The sequence below is a fragment of the Erigeron canadensis genome, chromosome 3 (assembly GCF_010389155.1).
Source record: "Erigeron canadensis isolate Cc75 chromosome 3, C_canadensis_v1, whole genome shotgun sequence".
In the NCBI taxonomy this organism is placed as follows: Eukaryota; Viridiplantae; Streptophyta; class Magnoliopsida; order Asterales; family Asteraceae; genus Erigeron; species Erigeron canadensis.
The window spans coordinates 27,553,962-27,576,215 of record NC_057763.1 but is presented as its reverse complement, the minus strand read 5'-3'; the positions used below and the strand labels follow the sequence as shown (position 1 = coordinate 27,576,215).

The 22,254-nt window shown below is 31.2% G+C and overlaps 2 protein-coding genes across 3 annotated transcripts; one reads left to right on the top strand and one right to left on the bottom strand.

The window, feature by feature from the left end:
* Positions 1 to 3,493: 3,493 nt before the first annotated feature.
* LOC122592702 (protein RAE1-like) lies at positions 3,494 to 7,081 on the top strand. 2 transcript variants are annotated; one of them, XR_006322743.1, is made up of 12 exons: positions 3,494 to 3,651; positions 3,765 to 3,851; positions 4,619 to 4,696; positions 4,797 to 4,990; positions 5,139 to 5,280; positions 5,382 to 5,462; positions 5,571 to 5,699; positions 5,783 to 5,860; positions 6,254 to 6,325; positions 6,420 to 6,500; positions 6,585 to 6,857; positions 6,945 to 7,081. XR_006322743.1 is itself a non-coding variant. In XM_043764993.1 (11 exons), the coding sequence occupies exons 1-11, from the start codon at positions 3,592 to 3,594 to the stop codon at positions 6,633 to 6,635; spliced, it is 1,053 nt and encodes a 350-aa protein (XP_043620928.1). In that variant the 5' UTR covers positions 3,494 to 3,591; the 3' UTR covers positions 6,636 to 7,081. The 2 variants fall into 2 exon arrangements, 1 of the variants encoding a protein (XP_043620928.1); XM_043764993.1 differs by having other exon boundaries at positions 6,585 to 7,081.
* A 1,402-nt stretch (positions 7,082 to 8,483) lies between these two features.
* LOC122590683 (BRASSINOSTEROID INSENSITIVE 1-associated receptor kinase 1-like) lies at positions 8,484 to 14,804 on the bottom strand. Its single transcript, XM_043762863.1, has 11 exons — positions 14,582 to 14,804; positions 14,038 to 14,170; positions 13,868 to 13,939; positions 12,570 to 12,713; positions 11,961 to 12,032; positions 11,799 to 11,870; positions 11,632 to 11,711; positions 11,197 to 11,328; positions 10,371 to 10,712; positions 9,337 to 9,731; positions 8,484 to 9,108 (listed from the first exon to the last, which is right to left on the bottom strand). The coding sequence occupies exons 1-11, from the start codon at positions 14,673 to 14,675 to the stop codon at positions 8,791 to 8,793; spliced, it is 1,854 nt and encodes a 617-aa protein (XP_043618798.1). The 5' UTR covers positions 14,676 to 14,804; the 3' UTR covers positions 8,484 to 8,790.
* Between the last annotated feature and the right edge of the window lie 7,450 nt (positions 14,805 to 22,254).

Sequence of the window (22,254 nt, the reverse complement as noted above, 5' to 3'; positions counted from 1 at the left end):
GAGCAGTCAATCCGGAGAGTACTCAGATTAGTCGGACGACTTGGGTCGACTCGGCGCTTGCCTTGTAGTGAGTCCTCAAATCAACTCGGTGAGTTTTACAACAGTTCCCGTAATCGAGTTCTCAAGCTCATGGATGTATTCTTCATAATACACATCATTTAAATTACTTAAGCCGGTTGCATTCATCGAACGAATTTTACTGTGTCGAAAGCAATTTGCAATGGTCTTTTGTTTCATATAATGTGTATATGTAAACATTATTAATTTATATGTTTCATTTAATGTATGTATGTAAACATTATTAATTTATAAAGGTTTTACATTTTTATTGTATATACAGTACGTTCATTAACGGCTTACAAAAGACTATCACGTTTTTTTTTCTTCATTACATGCTTAGAGCAATTGTAATGGGAACAAAGTGGATTGCATGGAAGTGAATCAATTCAACCACCTGGTGTTGTTCTACTACAAACTTGGGGTGGTTGTGTTGTTCTACTACAAACTTGGGGTGGTTGTGGTGTGGATAGCCCAAGGTTGAATGATCAACATTGAGCTTCAAGTGGGGGTGGTGGTGTCTTTTTTTCTTCTTCTTTTGCTTAGTTGCTTTTGGTTTTTTCCAACTCAAATCATAGTTATTAGCTTCAAATGGGGTGGTTGGTATGACTATTGTTACGGATGTGGTGTGGTTGCTGAGTGGTATTGTGTAGCGCTGATGTGTTACACCACTTGCTGTGGTGGTGTGAACCATTACAAACCCTCTTAGCACTTGGCTACTCGTGTGTTGCCATTTTATCTTTTTTATAACCTTAAAAATAGTTTACTAGAATAAAAATAATTATATTAACGAAAATAACAATGATGATTATATTTGTATTTATCTCTCTATATAACTAAGAGAGAATATGTTTTTTCCTATGTAACACTTCTCTTTTCGTGTCAACTAGGCTTTTTGCTTCGGTGTAATCTTCTGATAATTTTAATGTGTTTTTAGATATATTGACATTTATATTTATATTTTTTATGCACACTTCATTTGCCACATCATCATTTGCCTACGTAGGCATTTGCTTTTTCTTAATTATATTTAAATAGCAAATAAAAAAGCGAAATACAAGATTAGAACTCATGACCTCTTACATTTAATATTATGTACAAACCACTTGATCTAACTTAATATTTGTTTATATTTTGCAAATTATGGTAGATATTTGTTGAATACTAAAACTAATTAAAAGACATTGATAATATATTGTCGATTTTTGTAACTTATCTCTTTATATTTTCCTTTGTATTTAATTATCCTTATACGTGAAATATAATTTACTTTAATATAATATAAAACTACATTATATTGATAATTACATCTAATATTTTACGAACTGATTACATTATCAATGTTAAATTAGATATTTAATTTATCAATTTCACACATATATTTTTGATATTTAAATCTATATATGTAACTTATCTCTATATATACTTTAGATTGTGTTTTTTTTATTAATTCAATGATAATTATCATTGTTTTAAATGAGATTGTTTATTATCTTATACTTCGTATTTAATATATATATAGATCATAGAAAATGAATTTTATGATTTATAAATATTTACGTTTTATTAGTCATGCTTTAACATATTTGAGAGTATATAATATATATTTATAAATTATAGTTTTATTATTTGCATCGGTTGTAAATTGACTATTTTTTATATTATATAAACTATAATAAATAATGTAATAATCAGTTAATTTTAGTTTACGTTCTTAATCAATCTGCACAACGTACGGGTTAATCTAGTATTTATATATACTGGGTATTCATGATGTTACATGATGTAAATATCATGTAACATATCTACATGGTTAATATCATCTATGGTTAGTCTTAAAAAAAATTGATAATTTTTATAAAAAATATTTAAAGTAACCACAAATATATTAATAATAACAATTTAGTTAACTTATAATCCAATTTTTGTTTTATATAGCTTTTGTAATATATGTGAAAAATAACAAACAAAAGCAAACATATCATATTCTAACATTATTATTTATTTGCCTTGAGCCGGAGACGGTTTTCTTCCAAATCCTCCTAAAATAACTCAAATAGTAAAAATCTCACTCGTCTATCTATTCATAGTCAAAACATGTAATCATCAAAACAAATTCAACTCATTAACACACCTAATCATCCCCGTCAAAGACGGTACCAGAAAAAATTCTAAAAAAAAAACAAAATTAAAAAATCCATAAAAAATAAATCTAAAAGGAACAAAATAATTTGTTTTTTTTTTAAAAAAAACACTATAAGAAAATTGTAAATATCCATAAAAAAAAAATTAAAAATACATTACAATATCTAAATTTTGAAGAGGCATTGGCCCCTATCCCGTTACCAATTTCATTATCTTTTATATATTTTATTTTTATAATAACAAAATCTTTTATTTCTCAAAAAGAACTTTCTCATTTATGCTAGCATTATAATACATTAATATCAGTAAAACAATTCCAAAATCGAACTTAAAATATCAATATTCTTGTCGACTTGTTTAACACTTCTCTAAACATTTCGAGTCTAGTGTCAACTTCACAAGTTGAACATATACATATTTTTTAAACATATATTTATTTGCCTTAAGCTCGAGTCTCGACAATGGTTGAAGCCGCTAATGAAAGTTGCTATTAAACTATAAGGGTGGGGGGAGTACCTCGCCACCCCTCACCGCCCTCCCTGATTTTTTAATATGTACATCTCCGCTCCCTAATTGCAGGGAATACCTCTCTACCCTTTCCCGCGCTTTTGTTTTTTATTTATTTTTATTCAAATAATAACTTAAACTTTTATTTAAAATATTATAACTAATACAATATTAAACTAACATTCATTTTTTTTTAATGTTCTAACGTTCATATCCATTCGCCATTGAAACCGACACCACCATCTCCAATCCGCCCCTCACCCCACCAGTACCGGTATGAATTAGTTTTTATTCCAGTACCAGCAGAGGCGGTACCAGGAAAAAATTCCAAAGGGGGCAAACTTATAAAACTTATGAAAAATAAATCTAAAAGGGGGCAAAATGTTAAAAACCTATAGAAAAATTTTAAAACTTTATGAAAAAATTAAAAATACATGACAAAATTTAAATTTGAAGGGGGACATTGGACCCCCTTGCCCCTCCTTTAGTATTGTCCCTGGGTACCAGTTGGGTGCCTATACATTCCGTCCACCCTGCATATGTATATGGGCTTAGTGGGACTTTGTTTTGTCGGAAAGGGATGGAATGGAAACCAAATATGGGGATGTGCCTGGTCCAATTACAACATTACCTAATTTTTAACTCTGATTTTATCCAATTTAAACCCAACCCGACTACTTCATAATTTGGACCCGAAATCATAATTTAAACCCGACCCAATTAAAATTTTCTGTAATAATAATAGCGTCACTACAACGCTTTAAGCATCACCTTCACAGTCACCATCATCAGCATATATAAATAAAATTCTCTCGCTCCCCTTTTCAAAATCCACAATTATTAATAAAAAATTTAGGGTTTGATTACCGAATTAGAATCACAATGTCTGCATTTGGTATTACTTCTAATTCTTCTAATTCAAACCCAAACAAGTCAACTGAGGTAATTAATTCATTAATTAATTACTGTTTTTATTTAATGCTAATTCTTACTCTACTGCGTTATTTTTACATAAATTTACTATATATATGATATATGTATGTATGTATGTATAGGTTATATCACCACCAACAGATGCTATATCAAGTCTATCTTTCAGTCCTAAGGCTAATCACCTTATTGCTACCTCTTGGGATAACCAGGTTTCCTTTTTTTACAGTCATTATTTTGATATGTATATATATATATTGTGGTTTTTGATATGTAGTTGTACTTTAAACGTTTAGTTTTCGGAATAGGAGGTGTTTTCTCGAATTACTTTCTAGAAGTGATTATACTTTATGAAATATTAAGTAATGGCGTTTGCGATACGAAAATAAGTGATATATGTGTTTTGTTAGAGAGATAATGCGGTTTTGGAAAAGCATGTTGAGGCCTGCTTTCTGATATCGATGTTCTGTAAACGGAATCCTGGACACTCCCTTAGGAAGTAAAGTAATCGGAATCTGGTACTTAGTTTGAGTAGGAAACTTTTAATGAGTAATCAAAACTGATCATATACGAATATCTAGACGGAATAATCAAATTAGGAGTTTACTAGTGTTAGAAGAAACAGGTACGAACATTGATATCGATGCTTTCTGATATCGATGTTCTGTAAACGGAATCCTAGACAACCCCTTAGGAAGTAAACTAATCAGAATCTGGTACTTAGTTTGAGTAAGAAACTTGTAACGATTAATCTAAACTGATCATGTATGAATATCCAAACGGAATAGTCAAATTAGTAGTTTACTGGTTTTAGAAGAAACAGGCAAGAACACTCTTATCTTATAGAGGAAGAATTTACCTTCTGTTTGCTAACTAACCTAAGTGTTGAATGACGGCTGTTCCATGTAATTTATTTAGGATCTTTAGTGAAATATAAACTGTGGTCAGATTTCCTTCATACATTGGAACATATTTGCAGGTGAGATGTTGGGAGATAACAAAAAGTGGAAGTTCTGTTGGCTCTGTGGCAAAGACATATATGTCACATGATCAGCCGGTATATCATCTGTTATATGCCTTGTTTGGATGATGAAATCCTAATGTTTGTTTCTACGTAATGATAGTTATTCTGTTCCCTTTTTGGTTTTTACTTGTAGGTTCTATGTTCAGCTTGGAAGGATGATGGAACAACAGTCTTCTCTGGAGGCTGTGACAAACAAGTGAAAATGTGGCAGTTACTGTCTGGCGCTCAGCCAGTAACTGTGGCTATGCATGATGCTCCAGTGAAGGAGGTTGCTTGGATTCCAGAGATGAATTTATTGGTATCGGGAAGCTGGGATAAGACTCTAAGGTGTGCAATATATACAAAAAAAGTTGTTTATTTATGAAATACGTAGATTCTGCAGAAAAAGTTTGATTGATATCCGTTTATACTACTTTCCCATGTGTTTCTATCTATTTTTTTTATACGTTTACCTTACATACATAATGCCTTTTAGATACTGGGACTTGAGGCAATCGAATCCAGTTCATACCCAACAACTTCCTGAACGCTGCTATGCACTTACAGTGAGATATCCCCTGATGGTTGTTGGCACTGCAGATAGAAATCTCATTGTATACAACTTGCAGAGCCCTCAGGTACAGTGAAACTAATATAAGTGGGTGAATATTGAGACAACATGTTCTATTTAACAAAATTTCTAAAAGATTGTGATATTGAATCAACATGGATTTAACAGACCGAGTTTAAGAGGATTAGCTCTCCACTGAAGTACCAAACAAGGTGTGTTGCTGCGTTTCCAGACCAGCAGGGTTTTTTGGTATGTTCTCACCTGATTGGCTTTTCATATGTTCGTCTAATAAGTTATTTGTCAATCTATCATTCAAAATGAAAATTGTTCATTATGATGAATAATTTTGGTTATTAGGTTGGGTCAATCGAAGGGAGAGTTGGTGTGCATCATCTTGATGAGCAACAACAAAGTAAAAACTTCACTTTTAAATGCCACAGAGAGGGCAATGATATATACTCAGTCAATTCTCTTAACTTCCATCCGGTAAGATACTTCATATTACTGCTAATTGTGCAATTATATACTTTTAGCTAACTAAGAATCTAACATATTTTTTTCTTTTTCAGGTTCATCACACATTTGCAACTGCGGGATCTGATGGTGCTTTCAACTTCTGGGATAAAGATAGCAAACAAAGATTGAAGGTATCTTTGTACAAATCCTTTTGCCATAATCTGTTTACGTATTAAATTTGAAATCCTTGATTTGCTTGGTATGTTAATTTTTCTCCTTAGCTTTGCATTTTTTTTTCTTCCACTTATATTTAACTGTGTGCGCTTTTATACGGAATTATGGGTGAACTGTCTATGCATGGTAATAATGCACCCAAACTATGTAATACCAAAAAAGTAATGTGATAAGCTCTGAATGTGTTTGACTATATTATATATACACCAACCTGGATGGAGGATAGGCTGTAGGTAATGTTAATGTGGCTTATTAAGTTATTATAAAATAGATCTATGTCAAAAAAAATTAAGTGGCATGTCAGATCGCCTATTTGAGATATCATGCTTACTAATCTGATTGATTTACAGGCAATGTTAAGATGCAATCAACCAATACCTTGTGGCAGCTTCAATAACGATGGCTCTATATATGCTTATGCGGTACATAATAAATTCTGAAAGGAAACCTAATGTGAATTGTGATGTTTGATTTTAATTATTAGTTATATGAACAAATACCACTTGTTATGTCAAGGTATGCTATGACTGGAGCAAGGGTGCGGAAAATCATAATCCAGCAACCGCAAAGAACTATATCTACTTGCATTTGCCTCAGGTTTGAAATATTTAAGGTCTTTTTTTGCAAGTTTTTTCCTTTATGCATGTATGGAAATGAGTTATTTTGTTGTAAATATGGCAGGAAAATGAGGTTAAAGGCAAGCCTCGCCCTGCAAACAGTGGAAGAAAGTGACACTCTGGTGTTGGCTAGTTTCAGATCAGGGTATATTCGGCTGTACATGGCACAATCTTATTTTAGTGGCATCTTTATGATAGTTTTCTACTGATTTTGTTCATATTGAGTTGACTATGATCTCTGGCTTCTATGTAAAAATGCTAGTCTTTTGGATTTCATTATGATCCATAAAGTTGAAAGTTGGCTAATGTTCAGAGGTTGCTGCTTGAAGCCTTGAGAGTTGAGATCCTTGTTCTTTCTTTGTTTTTTCATGTTCAATTTATAAAATGGAATCATTGTGCTTAGTCCATTGGGTATCAAATATAGGTGGCTGTATGCGTGCGGGTCAGGTGGGTTGGACTATGGATGGGCAAGCCATGCAGATCTAAGCGGATGGTTGGGCTGGCCATAGTTTGCCAACTAAATAATGTATCAAAAGTTAATAAGATCAAGTCTATTCGTTATATCGTTGTGGATTAAACAATATTGAAACAGCAACTTGAATATAACTATCTATATCTATAACCCCTTATAAAACATATTGAATTCTCTCATTTAAAGAAATTCAACACTTTTTTATATCCAAAATACCCTTATTTCTTAATCTTAATTCCCTTATGCATCTAATCTATACTTTTATACTATCAAATAAAAAAAACTCTCTTTATATGTTACATTTAGAAATAATCTAAAATAACATTAATAACTGAATTATACTATCAGTCATTTATCTTTTAAAGATATCTTTATTAACATTTTAAATCAATTACATTTACATCAATTATCTACACCACTTGACGCTAAAGGTACAAGAAAAAACCGATTAATTGAACCGAACCGATTTGTAACCGGAACAGTAAAAATCGATTTTAGGTTACCAGAAACCGTTGGTTACTAACCGATTACTCTTTTCAAAACCAAAACCGATTATAAACCGGTTAACCTATAAGCGGTTAATTATTCCAAATAATAACCGGTTAACCGGTTAATTACATATTATATATATCAATCATATTATATACATACACTGATATATAGCTGAAAAGATCGCATCATCAAATGATTTCGTCATCTTTCAATATATCTATACTATATGTATAGATTAATTATTCTTACATCAGATCCAACATCAGTTTTTGGTTGTTTTTGAGATTTGGATGATAAATTTTCGCTCAGACTTGTCGGAAATGATTGTTTTTCCCCATTGTTCACCACTTTCTCAATATTATAATGGGCGGTTAAAAAAAACCGAATAGGTCAACCAGTATCGGTTAACGGTTTATTATTAATCGAAATCGGTTAGATAAGTTCCAGTTTTGAAACATAAAAACCGGTTATTAACCGGTACAAGTTAACCGTAACCGGTTATTACTGTTTCAAAAAATAACCAAAACCAGTTATTATAATTAATAACCGAAATCGGTTAACCGCTTTTCGCACCTCTACTTGACGCCGCCTCCACTACCAACACTCATTTACCACACTGTCGTCACCACGACCACCGCCGCATTGCGTGGGTACCGTGTTAGTTTGAATACATGATAACCCATTGGTAAGTTACTGCACATGTATTATCGTGTAGCCCTAGATTTCATCCTAGAGGACCTAGACATTCGAGCTAGAGTAGGAATAAGATAGCTAGCCATCCAAAAACTAAAACGAAGTTCCACAATCTTGACTTCTCTATATAAGCTGATCCCAAAATCTAAGCAGCTCGAGTTATGCACGTATCTTATTTTCATACGAATGGGTTGAGATCTTTAATCTTTATACAGAATAAATAGCGTGAATTTTTACAACACATCATATAAAAAAGTTAGGACATATTAAATGTAAGAACAAGATTCACAGCTATAAAACCAAGCCTAAAGAATACCAACGAAAAGTATTTATTTTTTTTCATCTGGTTTACTACATAAGGAACATGTTTCGACGACATTTGGGGTTACTTTGCACCTGAAAATTCTTACTCCCACCTTCCAATCTATAGACACAATTAAAACAACAAATAAAGACCAAAAACTCTAGACACAATTCACCCCCAGTATCTTTAGGTGAATACAAACAAAAAATAAAAGACAAGAATTTTCATATGCACAATGATGATAAAATCTCAGTTTCCATAAAGATACAACTTCAAAACTCGAAACCCGAATCAAATATGATGGATCGATCATCTGGGACCAGATAATTCATCAGGACGAAGATTGTAAGTTGAATCTGCAATAATCCAATCAGTATTTGGATTATGAGTGGTATTGAATTCTTGCCTAAACATCTCCTCTTTTTGCCATTCCTCCCATCTCTCTGCTAACCCGTCGCCTTCCAGCATTCTGACAACTTCTGACATTTTGGGACGCTCCAATGGAGTTCCTTGTGTGCACAAAAGTGCTACTTGTATTAGTTGTTCCACCTCATCGTCTATATAGTTACCTTGTAGATCAGCATCGACTAGCGTCTCCAACTTCTTTTCCCGCAAAAGCCCTTTCACCTGAAGTTTCAAGAATCAGAATCTTAAAAACTAGTAGAAAAAACTTCAAAGCAATTTTGAAAAAACCACAAGCTTTGGCTCAAACTTTGTATGCCTGGTAAATATTGGCTAGTGCAGCAGAAACAAGACCTTTTCTTGAAATTACAATCATACCCTCTTAAAGAATTACAAGTCTCTTACCCTCCTTCAATTTTGAAAAATTAATTGTAAAGGTGAAAGAATGCTTACCCAATCAAGCAGCATGACATCATCATCATTGGCAAGTCGAGCAAGATCAAAAGCCCTTTGACCAGTTATGAGCTCAAGAAGCATCACACCGTATCCAAAAACATCTGTTTTCTCTGAAGATTTCCCAGTTGATAGGTACTCGGGAGCTATGTGTCCAATTGTCCCACGAACAGCTGTTGTGACATGAGTATCTTTGTAGTCCATGAGCTTAGCCAACCCGAAATCTCCAACTACTGCTTCAAACTCTTCATCCAATAAAATATTTGCAGCTTTGACATCACGATGAATGATCTTTGGGTCACAATGATCATGCAAATAAGCGAGTCCTCTTGCAGACCCTAATGCAATTCGCTTCCGGATTGGCCAATCAAGTGGTTCTTGTGTGTCAGGTCTCTCTACATTGTAATCAAATCGTTAGATACTAAAGGATTATAAGCTATATCTAACTGCTAAGAGGGTAAAGGTCAAAAATGTATAATTTTAACATCACAAGGAACAAACATACTTTGATGCCAAGTGTAGCATAAAAAGAAAAGGATGACCACATTGAACTGTAATAGTGTAAAATGAAACGGCAAAAGAAAGATGTATCAATTAACTTTGTAGCTTAGAATATGCCTTGAATGTGAGAAGCGATAGGTTTGACCAACCAAATCAAATTCAGAAAAATAAATGCTACCAACTATCAAATATTTAAGGGTAAAAAATTGATTCTGGACAAACAGTCTCATAGCAGGCTACAACAAAACAATTCTAAGGGGAAAATAATAGTACTACTTACATAACCTTCCTTTTAAACCTAATTAGGTGGACTTTATGTCCAATTCACACCCTGTCTACTATTTTCTCAACATGTCAGTTTATGAATCATTTCCTATACAATCCAAACTTATTAGATTTCAGTGGCCCGATTTACCACACGGATTATTTGATAGTGATACTAAATCACTTAAGCACTTTTGAAACGCATATCCACACCCCACTAACTTAACATGACCTTAACTGAAAACAATCACAATGGTAGCCGGAGATACCTCTTAAGCACGACGCCACACTCCCATTGGCCATATAAGGATAAACAAGTAACCGCTCAGTGGGTGTCATGCAAAATCCTCTCAACCGAAGTAGATTTCGATGGACAGCCATACTAATCATTTCAACTTCTGTTTGGAACTGCAATTCTCCACCTTGAGTTCTTTCTTCTTTGAGCCTTTTTACAGCTACCAGAGTACCATCCGCGAGGCGTCCTTTGTAAACTTTACCAAAACCACCTCGTCCAAGAATGTGTCTATTACTGAAATTATCAGTTGCAACTTGTAGTTCACGAAGAGAAAACCTCTTCAATTGCCCTAAATGAACTTCGGGATCCTCTTCAGCTGCATATATAAAGAAAACTATGAGTAAATCATCATTTTGGTGTCGATATGATTGCTTTTATTTACTGGAAATGCAGCATCAATGTCATTGTAGGTTATATTTATTTGACATGTAACAGTAATGGTTAGATATAGCAAATTTGACCCTGTTTAATTATGAATGGATTGATTTGAGCTAAAACTTTATTATCTATGAATCAAACTCGTATTATATATATATATATAGCCTATAAAAACTGTGTCCAACTGGTCGAAAATTTCCCAAAGTCTAATACCATTAAAGAATAAATTGTAATAATGTAATCTTATAAAAACTAGTTGATTTACATATAAATCATAATATATAAAATATTGATAAAATATGAACCTACAAAATTTCTTTAGGTCAACCCAACCACACCCTTAACAAAAAGGACATACTTTGACCAGATACCTAACCCACCCAGTCTGCTTATTTTGCCACATCTATTAGCATTTCACTAACCAGGTACATCAAAGAAATGATCCTGTGGCTTTCTGCGTCGCCACCAAGCAAGTGCAATTGCAGGACCTGCAAATAGGAGAGCGGCACCAGCAGCAACTCCTCCAGCAATGGCACCAGTGGCACTGTTCCCGACTGAAATAACACTTTCCCGTTAAAGATACAGTATCGGCAATTGCAGTTGAGATATTATGCATGATTTCTTCTTTGAAAGTTACAAACCAATTAAATACAATATCGGCAAGTGCCTAATATGCATGCCAAAATATGTAGATTTTAAAAAGATAAAAGTGCGCAGATGCACATATACATTTGCATACAAAATTAACATTTATGTCAATCAAAATCACAGCTTCATAGAATACACAAATTCACCCATAACCCATTTAGCAAAGGAAAAACATACAAATTGGGCAAAGATAATTGTAAAACATATACCAGAAGGAGATTGGGAACTTGGTGGAGTTGGAGCTTGAGGAGCTACTGGGAGAGCTTTCAGGAAGGGATTACCATCAAAACTGGAAAAAACAACAAAAAAAATATCGGTCTCAACATTAGGCTTCAGATTTTTTAGGAAATGGAAAGTAAAATGGGTTGCAATTTACCTGATAGGTGTAAACAGAGAAAAGGAACCATTAATCGGGACGTCTCCGGTTAGATTGTTGTGTGACAGATCACTGTAAAACACATTAATAATATAATTGAGTGTTTTTATAACAAATATATGCCTACAAATAAGAAATAAGAAACATGGTTTGAGTACTTACAGTACTTGTAGTGAAGTTATAGTAGTCAATATAATTGGAATCGTTCCCGTCAAAGTGTTGTTGTTGAGACGACTGTCCTTGCAAAAACAGTTGAGAAATAACACTATAACTTCCCAGACAACCAAAATGGTCAATAAGGAAACCGCGATATAATATAAGCAGGTAAATGAACCATATTTTTAGTGGATTTCCTAATTCGTCTCTATTTTACTAGGGTGAAATTGGGTTGGTTGGGTGAGTTGGGTAGTGGGTCGAAACATGCAATTTTTCAGTGCAAGTTAAAACGAGTCGGACCAGGCCAACCCAAACCACATATACGTGAACTTTAGACAGATAATATCAATATGGTTGAACCATATAATAACAGCCATGATCTTAATTCTGAAGTTAAAAAATTCTAATTTAGTTCGAGTAATTGTTGACACTTGACAGTTGACCCATTCAAACCGTTAAGCAAAGTAAAACCAAATCAATCTGTTTACCCATAAATCAGTTGAATTGGCAAATTCAACTTGTGTTTGAGAAATATATTTCTAGTATGATTGTTTCAAACGGTGATCAAATAGCTGAAGACCACAAAAAATATTCATAGATTTTGAGAATTCATACAGAAAACGGAGCTTCTGGAGCTTGCCCAAGGTATCTGGAATCCCACCGTCTAGTCGATTGAGGTAAAGATCCAAACTCACTAAGTTGGTTAAGTTCCCAAGCTCATTAGGAATTCTTCCAGTGATATTATTACTATAAAGCTCCCTGTAAAATAAGACATTGATTCAAAAACAGCTTATTAGTAAAAAAACAGAAACAACAATCACAATTCCAAGTGAAGTGAGGTGATACCACTCAAAACGAACATTAGTTACTCAAGCTGACAATGCAAGCTTTTGTCGTGTGCAAAAAGGGATTTTTAGGGAGACCCAAAATTGCTATTATAATATAAAATCAAGCAGTTCAACTTGTCTTTCAAGACAATAAAGGGTCATCAAACCAAATTGATACACAGAGTGTCTGGATTTGCATTTTGGAACTGGCTATCTGATTTTGAGACATATAACCTCATCCTAAACAATATGGTTTCAACTATCTGATTATATTGACGACAATAATCAGTTTTGATTTACCAATTTCATATTATCTGCAACAAAACTGAATATCAAAGTAAGATCATATAAATATACCTTCTCTCATAATAACTTGAGAGACTTCATTCCAATTTTACAAAAAGTTTCTCTTTTTCTAGTAAGAAATCTAAAGTTCTCAAAAAATGTCCTCTTTGCTCATTGTATCTATAATTACTTAAATTATCAGAACTTCTCAAATTCTCAAGCATGTGATTATCGAATTATTATACTTCAAATATAAAAAGCACATCCCTCAAATAGTATCTCTAACAGCACCTTCTATAAATTCTCTGTCCCTGGTCATTTAATATCACATAACACTTTTGGAATGCATATCCAAACACCCCCTCATAATGTAAAAACAAGCAACAAGATGTGTCTTTCATGTTCTATTATAAATGCTTTCCATTGTAACTTCCCTTCATGTAATCACATATATTTTCTTGCTAATTTAACCATCATATAACACCAATATAAAATCATAACAAATTTAGAAATAAAGTATTGCATGAATGCATACCATGTACATTTAGTATGTACAAACGCAAAAGGGAAAAAGCAGTTAGTTTCGTAAATATACATATTATTATTATACATATACACAAGGATATGCATATGTAGATAAAAATGAGGCTCCCAAGCATGGTAAAACACGAAAAAGGCAAATATATTATACCATGAAAAAAACATAAGAAGGCGGTATTTTTGAACTAGTATTCTATTCATGATAGCTACAAAAACATAATTTGAAATAATCACACATGCTAAAGAGTAGAGACAACTTACAAATACTGTAAATTAGTGAGTTGACCAAGCTGTGGAACCAGTTGACCTGATAAGTTTGCGTTTCCAAGATCACTGCGTATAACAAACACCACAACACAATTTCGATTAATAATAATCACAACAATATCCAATCAAACAATAATTACCTTTATCATAAATGAAAAGCTTACACTCTCGTAACACTATTCTCATTATTGCACGTAACATGAAACCAAGTACACGGATTCACAAGTGTGGCATCCCAACTTTGAAGAACATTATTCGGATCGCCTAATTGAGTCTTTAAAGCGTTCAAAGCATCACCTGTTTTACACATCAAATTTGATCACTATCTTAAAAAACACCAAAAAATGACAAACTTTATGCAAAAAAAAGATAAATTAAACAATATAAATCTATTCATAATTTCATGTCAAAATTAGATACAATTTCAACTACATACTCATTAGGTGCACTAGCTAACATTAGAACAAAAACTACTAAATTTGTAGCTAATGATTAAAACCAATCTAACATAACACAATTGCTTTAATTACTAAATATGATTAAACAACCATAATTTCATCAATTTATTAAAGTCAACACATTTATTAAACTCAAAATCATAAGTCAAGAAAACAAAGCATTCAAAGCTACCAAAAAAAGTACTTAAATTCAAGAACAAAAATATATAAGTAAATATATACATATGTGTGTGTATATATATATATCTACCTTCAGCATTTCCATTAACTTTTAACAAGCTGTTGAACACCAAAATGAAGCAAACAAGAACAGAAGCTGAGATCAAAGAGACCCTGTGATCCATTTTCTTGAAACCGGGTCGGATCCGGGTCGAACTAAAAACCAAGATTTCTCATGAAATACTTGACAAGATCAAGAAATTCCAAAATACCCAGAAAGCTAAAGAGCAAGCCCTAGGCTAAAAGCAGATTAAACAAACAAAACCCAGTTATAAAAATCCAAACTTTACTAAAAGTAAACAAGACCCAGATGAAAAAGATAATGAAAAATGATAGATTTAGTTGAAAATATATTTGTGGGTTTTGGTTAAAAGATTGAAGGGAGGAAAGTCTTTGTGTTAATTTAGTCAAAGGTTCTCTTTTTCTGTGTGTTTCTCTCTCTCCAAGACAACTGGTTGTAGTAAAAGAATAGAGATGGAGAAAAATAATATATAAAAATCATAAATTTATATTATCAGAAAATATATGTTTAGTGTAATTAAATAGTGGAGAATTAGTTTTTATTTTAATTATTATTATTATTGTATATATATATATATATATATATTTCGTTTTGTTTATCAATGTGAATATAAAGATAAAATAACTACATGTGAATATGTGATGGGATTAAAGAACTTATTAATGGACTAGTTAGATATGTTGTGAGACTTATTTAATGATGTACTTCCATTACATTTTAGAATAATAAAGTTGGTGTTTTTTAGCCTTAATAAAACTTGATAAATTTAAGGTCTCTTGGCCAAAAAATAAAAACTAAAAAAGTACATCTTGATTTTGTAAGATGATTATATTTTTGTTAAGTTTATTAAAAAAATATTTCTTAAGTTCAAAAAGTAATTACTAAAAAAATTTAATAAATTCTTGTAAACAAGAAGTTGAAAAAATCATTTTGTTAGAAAAAAGAGAAAAAATATAAAAAGTTGATTGTTAAAATATCATGTGAAGTCATGATTAATTAAGAAAAATACAAGAATATAATTTGCTTTTAACTTTAGTTACTACATCAGTATTAATTAAAGAAGGGAATCATTGAAAAAGTTATGAAATTTTTGCAATTAGTGATGGCATTTTGGTGATTAATGGAGTGGAATGGAATTTCCTTAAAAATGAATGAAAGAGCCATTGATTTTTTGTGTTTGTGAAAGAGAAAAGAAAAGAAAAGGACACAAAGGCAAAGCAAGTAGAACGGATTAACGGGGTCAAACGCACGCACGGGGTTGGACCCACAATGCCCGCCGCCTATTAGGAAAGATTTTGAAGTCCTTTAATTTGCACGCAATTTTACCATTTTTTTTTTCCCTTGCATCCAACAAAATATGATTAATTCCATCAAAATTAAAATAAAATAAGGAATAAGAACATTTATTTTTTTTATTTCTAATAACGACTTAATAATTAGTAGTTAATATTTAAAATATCATAATAACATTTAGTTAAGCAGTATGCAAAGATCGAATCATGCATGTATGTATATGATGAAACTCATGACTCTTAAAAATTCTCTCAACAATCCACTCTTACACATGTAGAAAAATGTTATTTAAACCTTGGTTGATTTCCTAAATTTTAAGACCTTACCAATGAACCAACCCATTAACAACATGTATACTTTTCACAGGTGACTTTTAAATGAAAACAAACCTCATTGTATCAAATTGATGAGTTCTTAACTCAACAATTGATAAACGATTGTCTAAATCACATCATGCTATCACGAGCTCTGGTAGACTCCCCCAACGACTAGGGATTAATAAAGTATGAATTTACACTTGGTAAAGTTAGAACATGTGCCTCATAGATAAAACCTGAATGCCTTACCATTTGAACTATGAATCATTAACAAGAATATGTATGTTTGATTAAGAAGGTGTTTGGGGTTGCGTTTTCAAAATGGTGTTCTGAAAAAAATATGTTTTTCACATGTTTTTTTTTTAAAATGCGTTTTCTTTATGTGGAAACATAAATAATCACTTTTTATACCAAACAATTTTTTAGATTACTTGTGTTATAAACGTAATAATCATATAATCACTTAAAACGCAATTCCAAACGCCTTTAATATATTTTATTTCCAAATTACTCTTGAACAAAGTTTGTTTATATATAAGTGTAAGTATATAAATAATGAAATTTTCAAGATAATAAAATATCTTTCATACTTAAATAATGCACAATCAATTTTAACAATGTTAGTTTTAAAGGTTGTGATTGATAGCCTATTAAATACATAAAAGATAGTATTTTTTATATCAAAGAGATCTCGCATACCAAAGTACAAATTTAATGTATCAAAATAGTTATAAGAACATCCTTTAATTGTGATTAGCAAAGCTTTTAACTTAATAAATTATAGAAATCTTAATTTAGTTAAGTATATAATAGACATATAACTTGATAATATATTTCAAATGGTCTAAGTTTAATTAAGTAATGGATAAAAGGCTCACATTGGTTAATTAAATTTAATTTAATAATAAAAAATACAAAAATAAATGACTTGATAACTTTTATATGTGTTTTTATTAGTTTTGAACTATTTAGTTGGATCAATTTCAACTAATTTAAGATATTTTTTTTCTTCCCTTTTGATATTGGGGTTAAATTTATTTTGCCTGAGTTGATTTATCGTATTGGTGTATATGCTTACTTTACTTAATTTCATTTAGTTTAGTTGTTTAGATGTGTTCATTTCATTTAGTTGATTAGTTAAGCATGTGTGAGATTTATATGTAAGTGGTTGTACTTTTCAATTTTCATACCATCTCTACATGTATATTTTTAGTTATTATAGCATAAAATAAAAGGAATTCATAATAGTACCATATCATTTTATATTTGTACTATTTCTTATAATGATTGTACAATGTGATACCCTAAAGTAAATCATAAAAAACTGTATCGAAAAGATTATAGAAGATAAGCATGTGTGTGTTCATTTCATTTAGTTGATTAGTTAGGCATGTGTGAGTTTTACGGATGCTAAAAGTGAACACTAGAAAGAGTATACAAGATATCAAAATATTAGGGTTCTTACGGTATAAAAATAAAGTTAGCTAGAAAAGAATGGATAAATTGAAATGGATGGTATAATTTTAACTTTTCATGTAAAATATAGGCTCGTTTGTACATTGTGCCGTTTTCCCTTGTTTTGGGTGGTTCGGTTTGTGAATAAAGGTAAATTTTCAAAAACAAAACAAAACACTATAGTTAAAAAGATATAAAATACAGTAATATGAGCTGCTTTGTATGATTGTATGATACACAATGATTATTCTTTTCCTGATTGGTGAGGTATAAAACCCCAGGTGAGGTGGGTCTATTTTATGTAGGTTGTAATAATTTCTTATTTACTAATCTTGTATTTTGTGGTACTTCTTGCTAAAAATGGAATACCAAAAAATGGCACAATATAGTAGTACTAATTATGCTTTCCATTTTGTATTTTTATGTGTGCGGACTTTGACTCCACCTACTTCCAAACTTCAAAAGCAATATTAACTTAATTTATTACAATAAAATTAAATTAATTTGATATAGGGTACCCTTAAATATATCAACAAATTGGTATATTATATGTGCACATTCATGAAAGGAACATATGATAGTAAAAAACCTTCTAACAACAACAATGGTACTCAATCCTGACGAGTGTCAGGGTTTGAGGGAGATGTGACGTAGACAGCCTTATCTCTATCCAATGGTAGAGACTGCTTTTTAAGGACCTCCGGCCTAAGGTATTACCCTTGAAAAAATAGTCTCAACGGCTAGTCGGAGCAAAGCCGAAAGAGAAGCAAGACTCTCGATCTTAGTTTTGAAGCCGGAGAGTGTCTCAATGACTCTTTAGAGTGATGAGAGAAAGAATCTATACATAATTTGTTTACGATCAAAACCGTCATTGTAAAAAATAAATTAAATCAAACTTGAAGAATAAAAATAAACTAAATCAATTTGCTGTAGCAATTAAATGCTACCATTATTTTTGAATAAGTTGAACATTAGATGCCAATAGCATACAACAAAAACTTTAGCTGAATTGATATTGATAAAGAAGTTAGTTTATTGACTTTTAAAAGTAAACGTTGACGGATAACATTTAAATAAATTAAATTAAATTAATGAGAGATGATATTCTCACAATATATATTAACTGCACACAAAAATGAGAAATACATGTTTTATCCAATTATTTTTATTTGTTGTATATGTTAAAATTTGTTGTGAAAATATCATCTCCTTTAATTAACAAAGTAGTATTTGGTACACCTTAATTTTAAACCGTACAAAATCAAACATGTTGTAAGTTGTTATATTATGTTGTAAGTTGTTATATTGTATAATAATGTAAAACATATTTGATGATTTACAACTATAAAAAGATGACGTACGAATCGTCACTTAATCAATTATAGAGAGTATTTATATAGCAAAATTTAATTTTAGTTACATTGAGCTTAAACTAAATTTACACACTTTTGTACACTCGAGTGTCAGGCAATCAGAAAACAACGGTTGAAGAAGCTAGTTGCCGGCGACCACCACATCCTGAAGCGTGAATTGGAGAAAGTTTACGAATTTTAGGTACATTTCAAATTAATTTTTAATTTTATTTTTTTAAAAGGTCATCCGTTACTATGCATTTCACGAGTACATTAACCTAAATATACTTTAAGTATTTTTTTTTAAAAATTATAAATATTTATTTATAATCTTATTAAAGAATGACATTTTCAAATCAAAATCAAAATAATGTTACAATTTTTTCTCTTCATTCGAACTATTAACTTTCGCCGTGTTGTAACAGAAACACGAATGATATACTATATTTTATATTTTATATTTTTGTAAATGCAACATGAGATTATGTGAAATGTTGGTTAACTATGACCCCGTATATAAGTTTGAATCGCGGGTGAGTTTGAATAAAAAGCTTATAAAAATTGGGAATTTGAGTTTTTAATAAGTTCATAAGTTTTGTTTGGCTATCAAATTTTAGGTAACTTTCGAGATGGTCTAAGGCTCTATGAAAGTTGTTTGTAGTATATGGAAAATGAAAATAAATACCTTCTAGGTAACATATCATCTTTTAAATTTAGTATATTAGTTCTTCTATTTCATTTTATATATTAATAAACTACACAATTTATGTAGTTTATTAGATGAGTGACTAAAGTGGTAAAAAATGAAAAGTTACATTTTATTTTAACAAAAATAAAAGGTAGATAATTAAAGTGACAAAAATATGAAAGGTTGAATCTATATGAATGATTTTTCTCCATAAGTTATCAACACCAACTGCAAACATATCGTATTTCTTTTGACATCTTTTTCTTTGTTGTTTCTGACAACATTCTATTTCAACCTATCTAGATTATATCGTGAAAGGATAATAAAGATAATTTATTCATGGTCATTTTAACTTCGTAAAGCATTATAAAAGTTATAAGCAACAAATTTTCTAAGAACCTTACAACTTATATATACTTTCTAGCGTAAAATTATGTTAAAGTTAATTTTGATATCGGGATTCAATGATGTTCTCTGTTTCCTCTTTCACAGAAAATGAAGAGGCGAGTTGATGTGCTTATTGGATCCGTCGGGACTGACGGGGCTCGAAACCCGCAACGTCCGCCTTGACAGCGTGGTGCTCTAGCCTATTGAACTACAATCACAGGGAAATAAGAAGAGATCCAGCAGAAAATTTGAATTCTTTTTTTATCCTGTATCCGGTAAGGTATTAATATATATATATATATATATATAAGTTTTAGGTAAAATAAAACAAGTATAAAAGTAAAACAAATAAAACAATAGGTTTTTTTTCAGTGATAATCACCATGCATCATAAAAATCATCATAATTGTTTTGTGAATCTTCGTGCATCAATTTAACCATGATATAAGGGTCAATATATTGTTTTATTTGTTTTACTTTAATATCTGTTTTACAATACCCAACCTATATATATATATATATAGTATATATTTATACTTCAAGAGTAAACCTTTTTTTCTTTCAACAAAAACCTCTAAAATTGACTTTTTACTCTCTCAATAATCACTTTTATTTTTTCATTTTAAATTAATATACCTATAATATTTTTTCAACCCATAAAACAACTACATTGTTACTTTTAAATTAATTATTTGTACATTAATAACCACACCACCGTCACCGCCGCCAGCATCGCATCCGTTATCACCCGTCGCTGCCACCATCACACCATTGTTTTCATCACAATTACCGCTCCATCAGTGGCGGACCCAAGATTAATAAGGACGGGTAACACAAAAATTTTTTATTGCTAGCCTTATATCGACGTAAAATAACGATACCGACTAAATTGTTACGACTGTTTAGGATTTTTGGCTATTTTTAATGATTGTTAAGAGTTTTTGGCACTTTGATAGTTTTCATTTATCATTTAATTGCACAAGTACCTCTTTATGAGTTTATTATTAGGATAATTTTTTGAAAGTTTTGAATTAGTTACATTGACGGGTATCTCATATTTGTTTGACCCGTAGCACTAATAAATAATGCATTGTTTTTCAAAAAAATCACACTACATGGATCTAGCGGACCCGTAGCCCCGGCTACCCCTAGTTTCTATGTAGGTCCGCCTATGTGCTCCATCGTGTGAGTATATGTCCAATAAAGTAAAATATTATACTTTATATAAATTAACTTTGAAAAAAATTTAATTGTAAAATAAAATTTTGGTACATTGCATTTATTTATTTTCTTAAATTGTCACTAGAAAATTTCAAACCATAATGCGTATACTATTAGTTTGTGGAATAAATTAATATCTCAATTGTAGTTAGACCGTTATTGACCATCTACCTAGTTATTGAATGAAATAATCAATTGTTAAGAAAGAAGCTATTGTAGAATAACATGTCGATTCACCCAAAATTGTAGCGGACCATATGTGATGTTTACATGCACGAGATAGGTTTACTTTGACAATACACGCTCTACAGCCAATATAATTAATGAGGTGTTCATAGTACCAAATTTTCATATGCTTAATTTTTTTTCTTAGAAAAATTCATTTCCAAAGAGTTCTTCTTTTCTTTTAATACATTTCAACTCAACCTCTTGTTATATTATTATTTGTTTTTTCTCCTTTTTTGTTAAATTTATATTATTTTGTTTTTTCCACCTTTAATGAAGTTATTTAGTGGTGGTCAAATATCTTACCAATAAGCAATCAACCTCGTTGGTCTAACAAAAATTTAATATCTACATGTACGTATTTAGGGAAACATAAGCATTCTTAGACTATTCGTAACATTTACCTCAACACCAACTAATAGTATTTTCACGTCAGCATTCTCTTGCTACCACCACCACTTTTTTTTTTTCAAGTCATAACATTATCACCAACTATTTATAACCCATCTTTGTTTATTTAAAAAGATAATACTTTTTGACTGAAAATAACTGATGTGCAAAATCGAGTTTTAAATCTATGAAACTAAAACCACCTAAAAACTCACTACTACGCACTCACGGGCAGTGGACCCGATCGTTTGTAATATAGTTAAGAGATAAGTCTGAGTTCGTTCTCAGGGATTGGAAATTATTAGTTGCTTATGAAATGGTTTGGAAAACGGGTGTTGCTTTGAAAATCCTCTT

What these genes read in the sequence shown, in the direction of transcription:
- LOC122592702 (XM_043764993.1), top strand. Translation starts at nt 3,592, where the DNA reads ATGTCTGCATTTGGTATTACTTCTAATTCTTCTAATTCAAACCCAAAC. An exon ending in ACCCAAACAAGTCAACTGAG is followed by an intron (nt 3,652 to 3,764) that starts GTAATTAATTCA and finishes ATGTATGTATAG; the next exon opens with GTTATATCACCACCAACAGA. An exon ending in CTACCTCTTGGGATAACCAG is followed by an intron (nt 3,852 to 4,618) that starts GTTTCCTTTTTT and finishes ACATATTTGCAG; the next exon opens with GTGAGATGTTGGGAGATAAC.
- LOC122590683 (XM_043762863.1), bottom strand. Translation starts at nt 14,675, where the DNA reads ATGGATCACAGGGTCTCTTTGATCTCAGCTTCTGTTCTTGTTTGCTTC. An exon ending in TCTCTGTTTACACCTATCAG is followed by an intron (nt 11,712 to 11,798) that starts GTAAATTGCAAC and finishes TGTTTTTTCCAG; the next exon opens with TTTTGATGGTAATCCCTTCC. An exon ending in ATGTCATGCTGCTTGATTGG is followed by an intron (nt 9,109 to 9,336) that starts GTAAGCATTCTT and finishes TTGAAACTTCAG; the next exon opens with GTGAAAGGGCTTTTGCGGGA.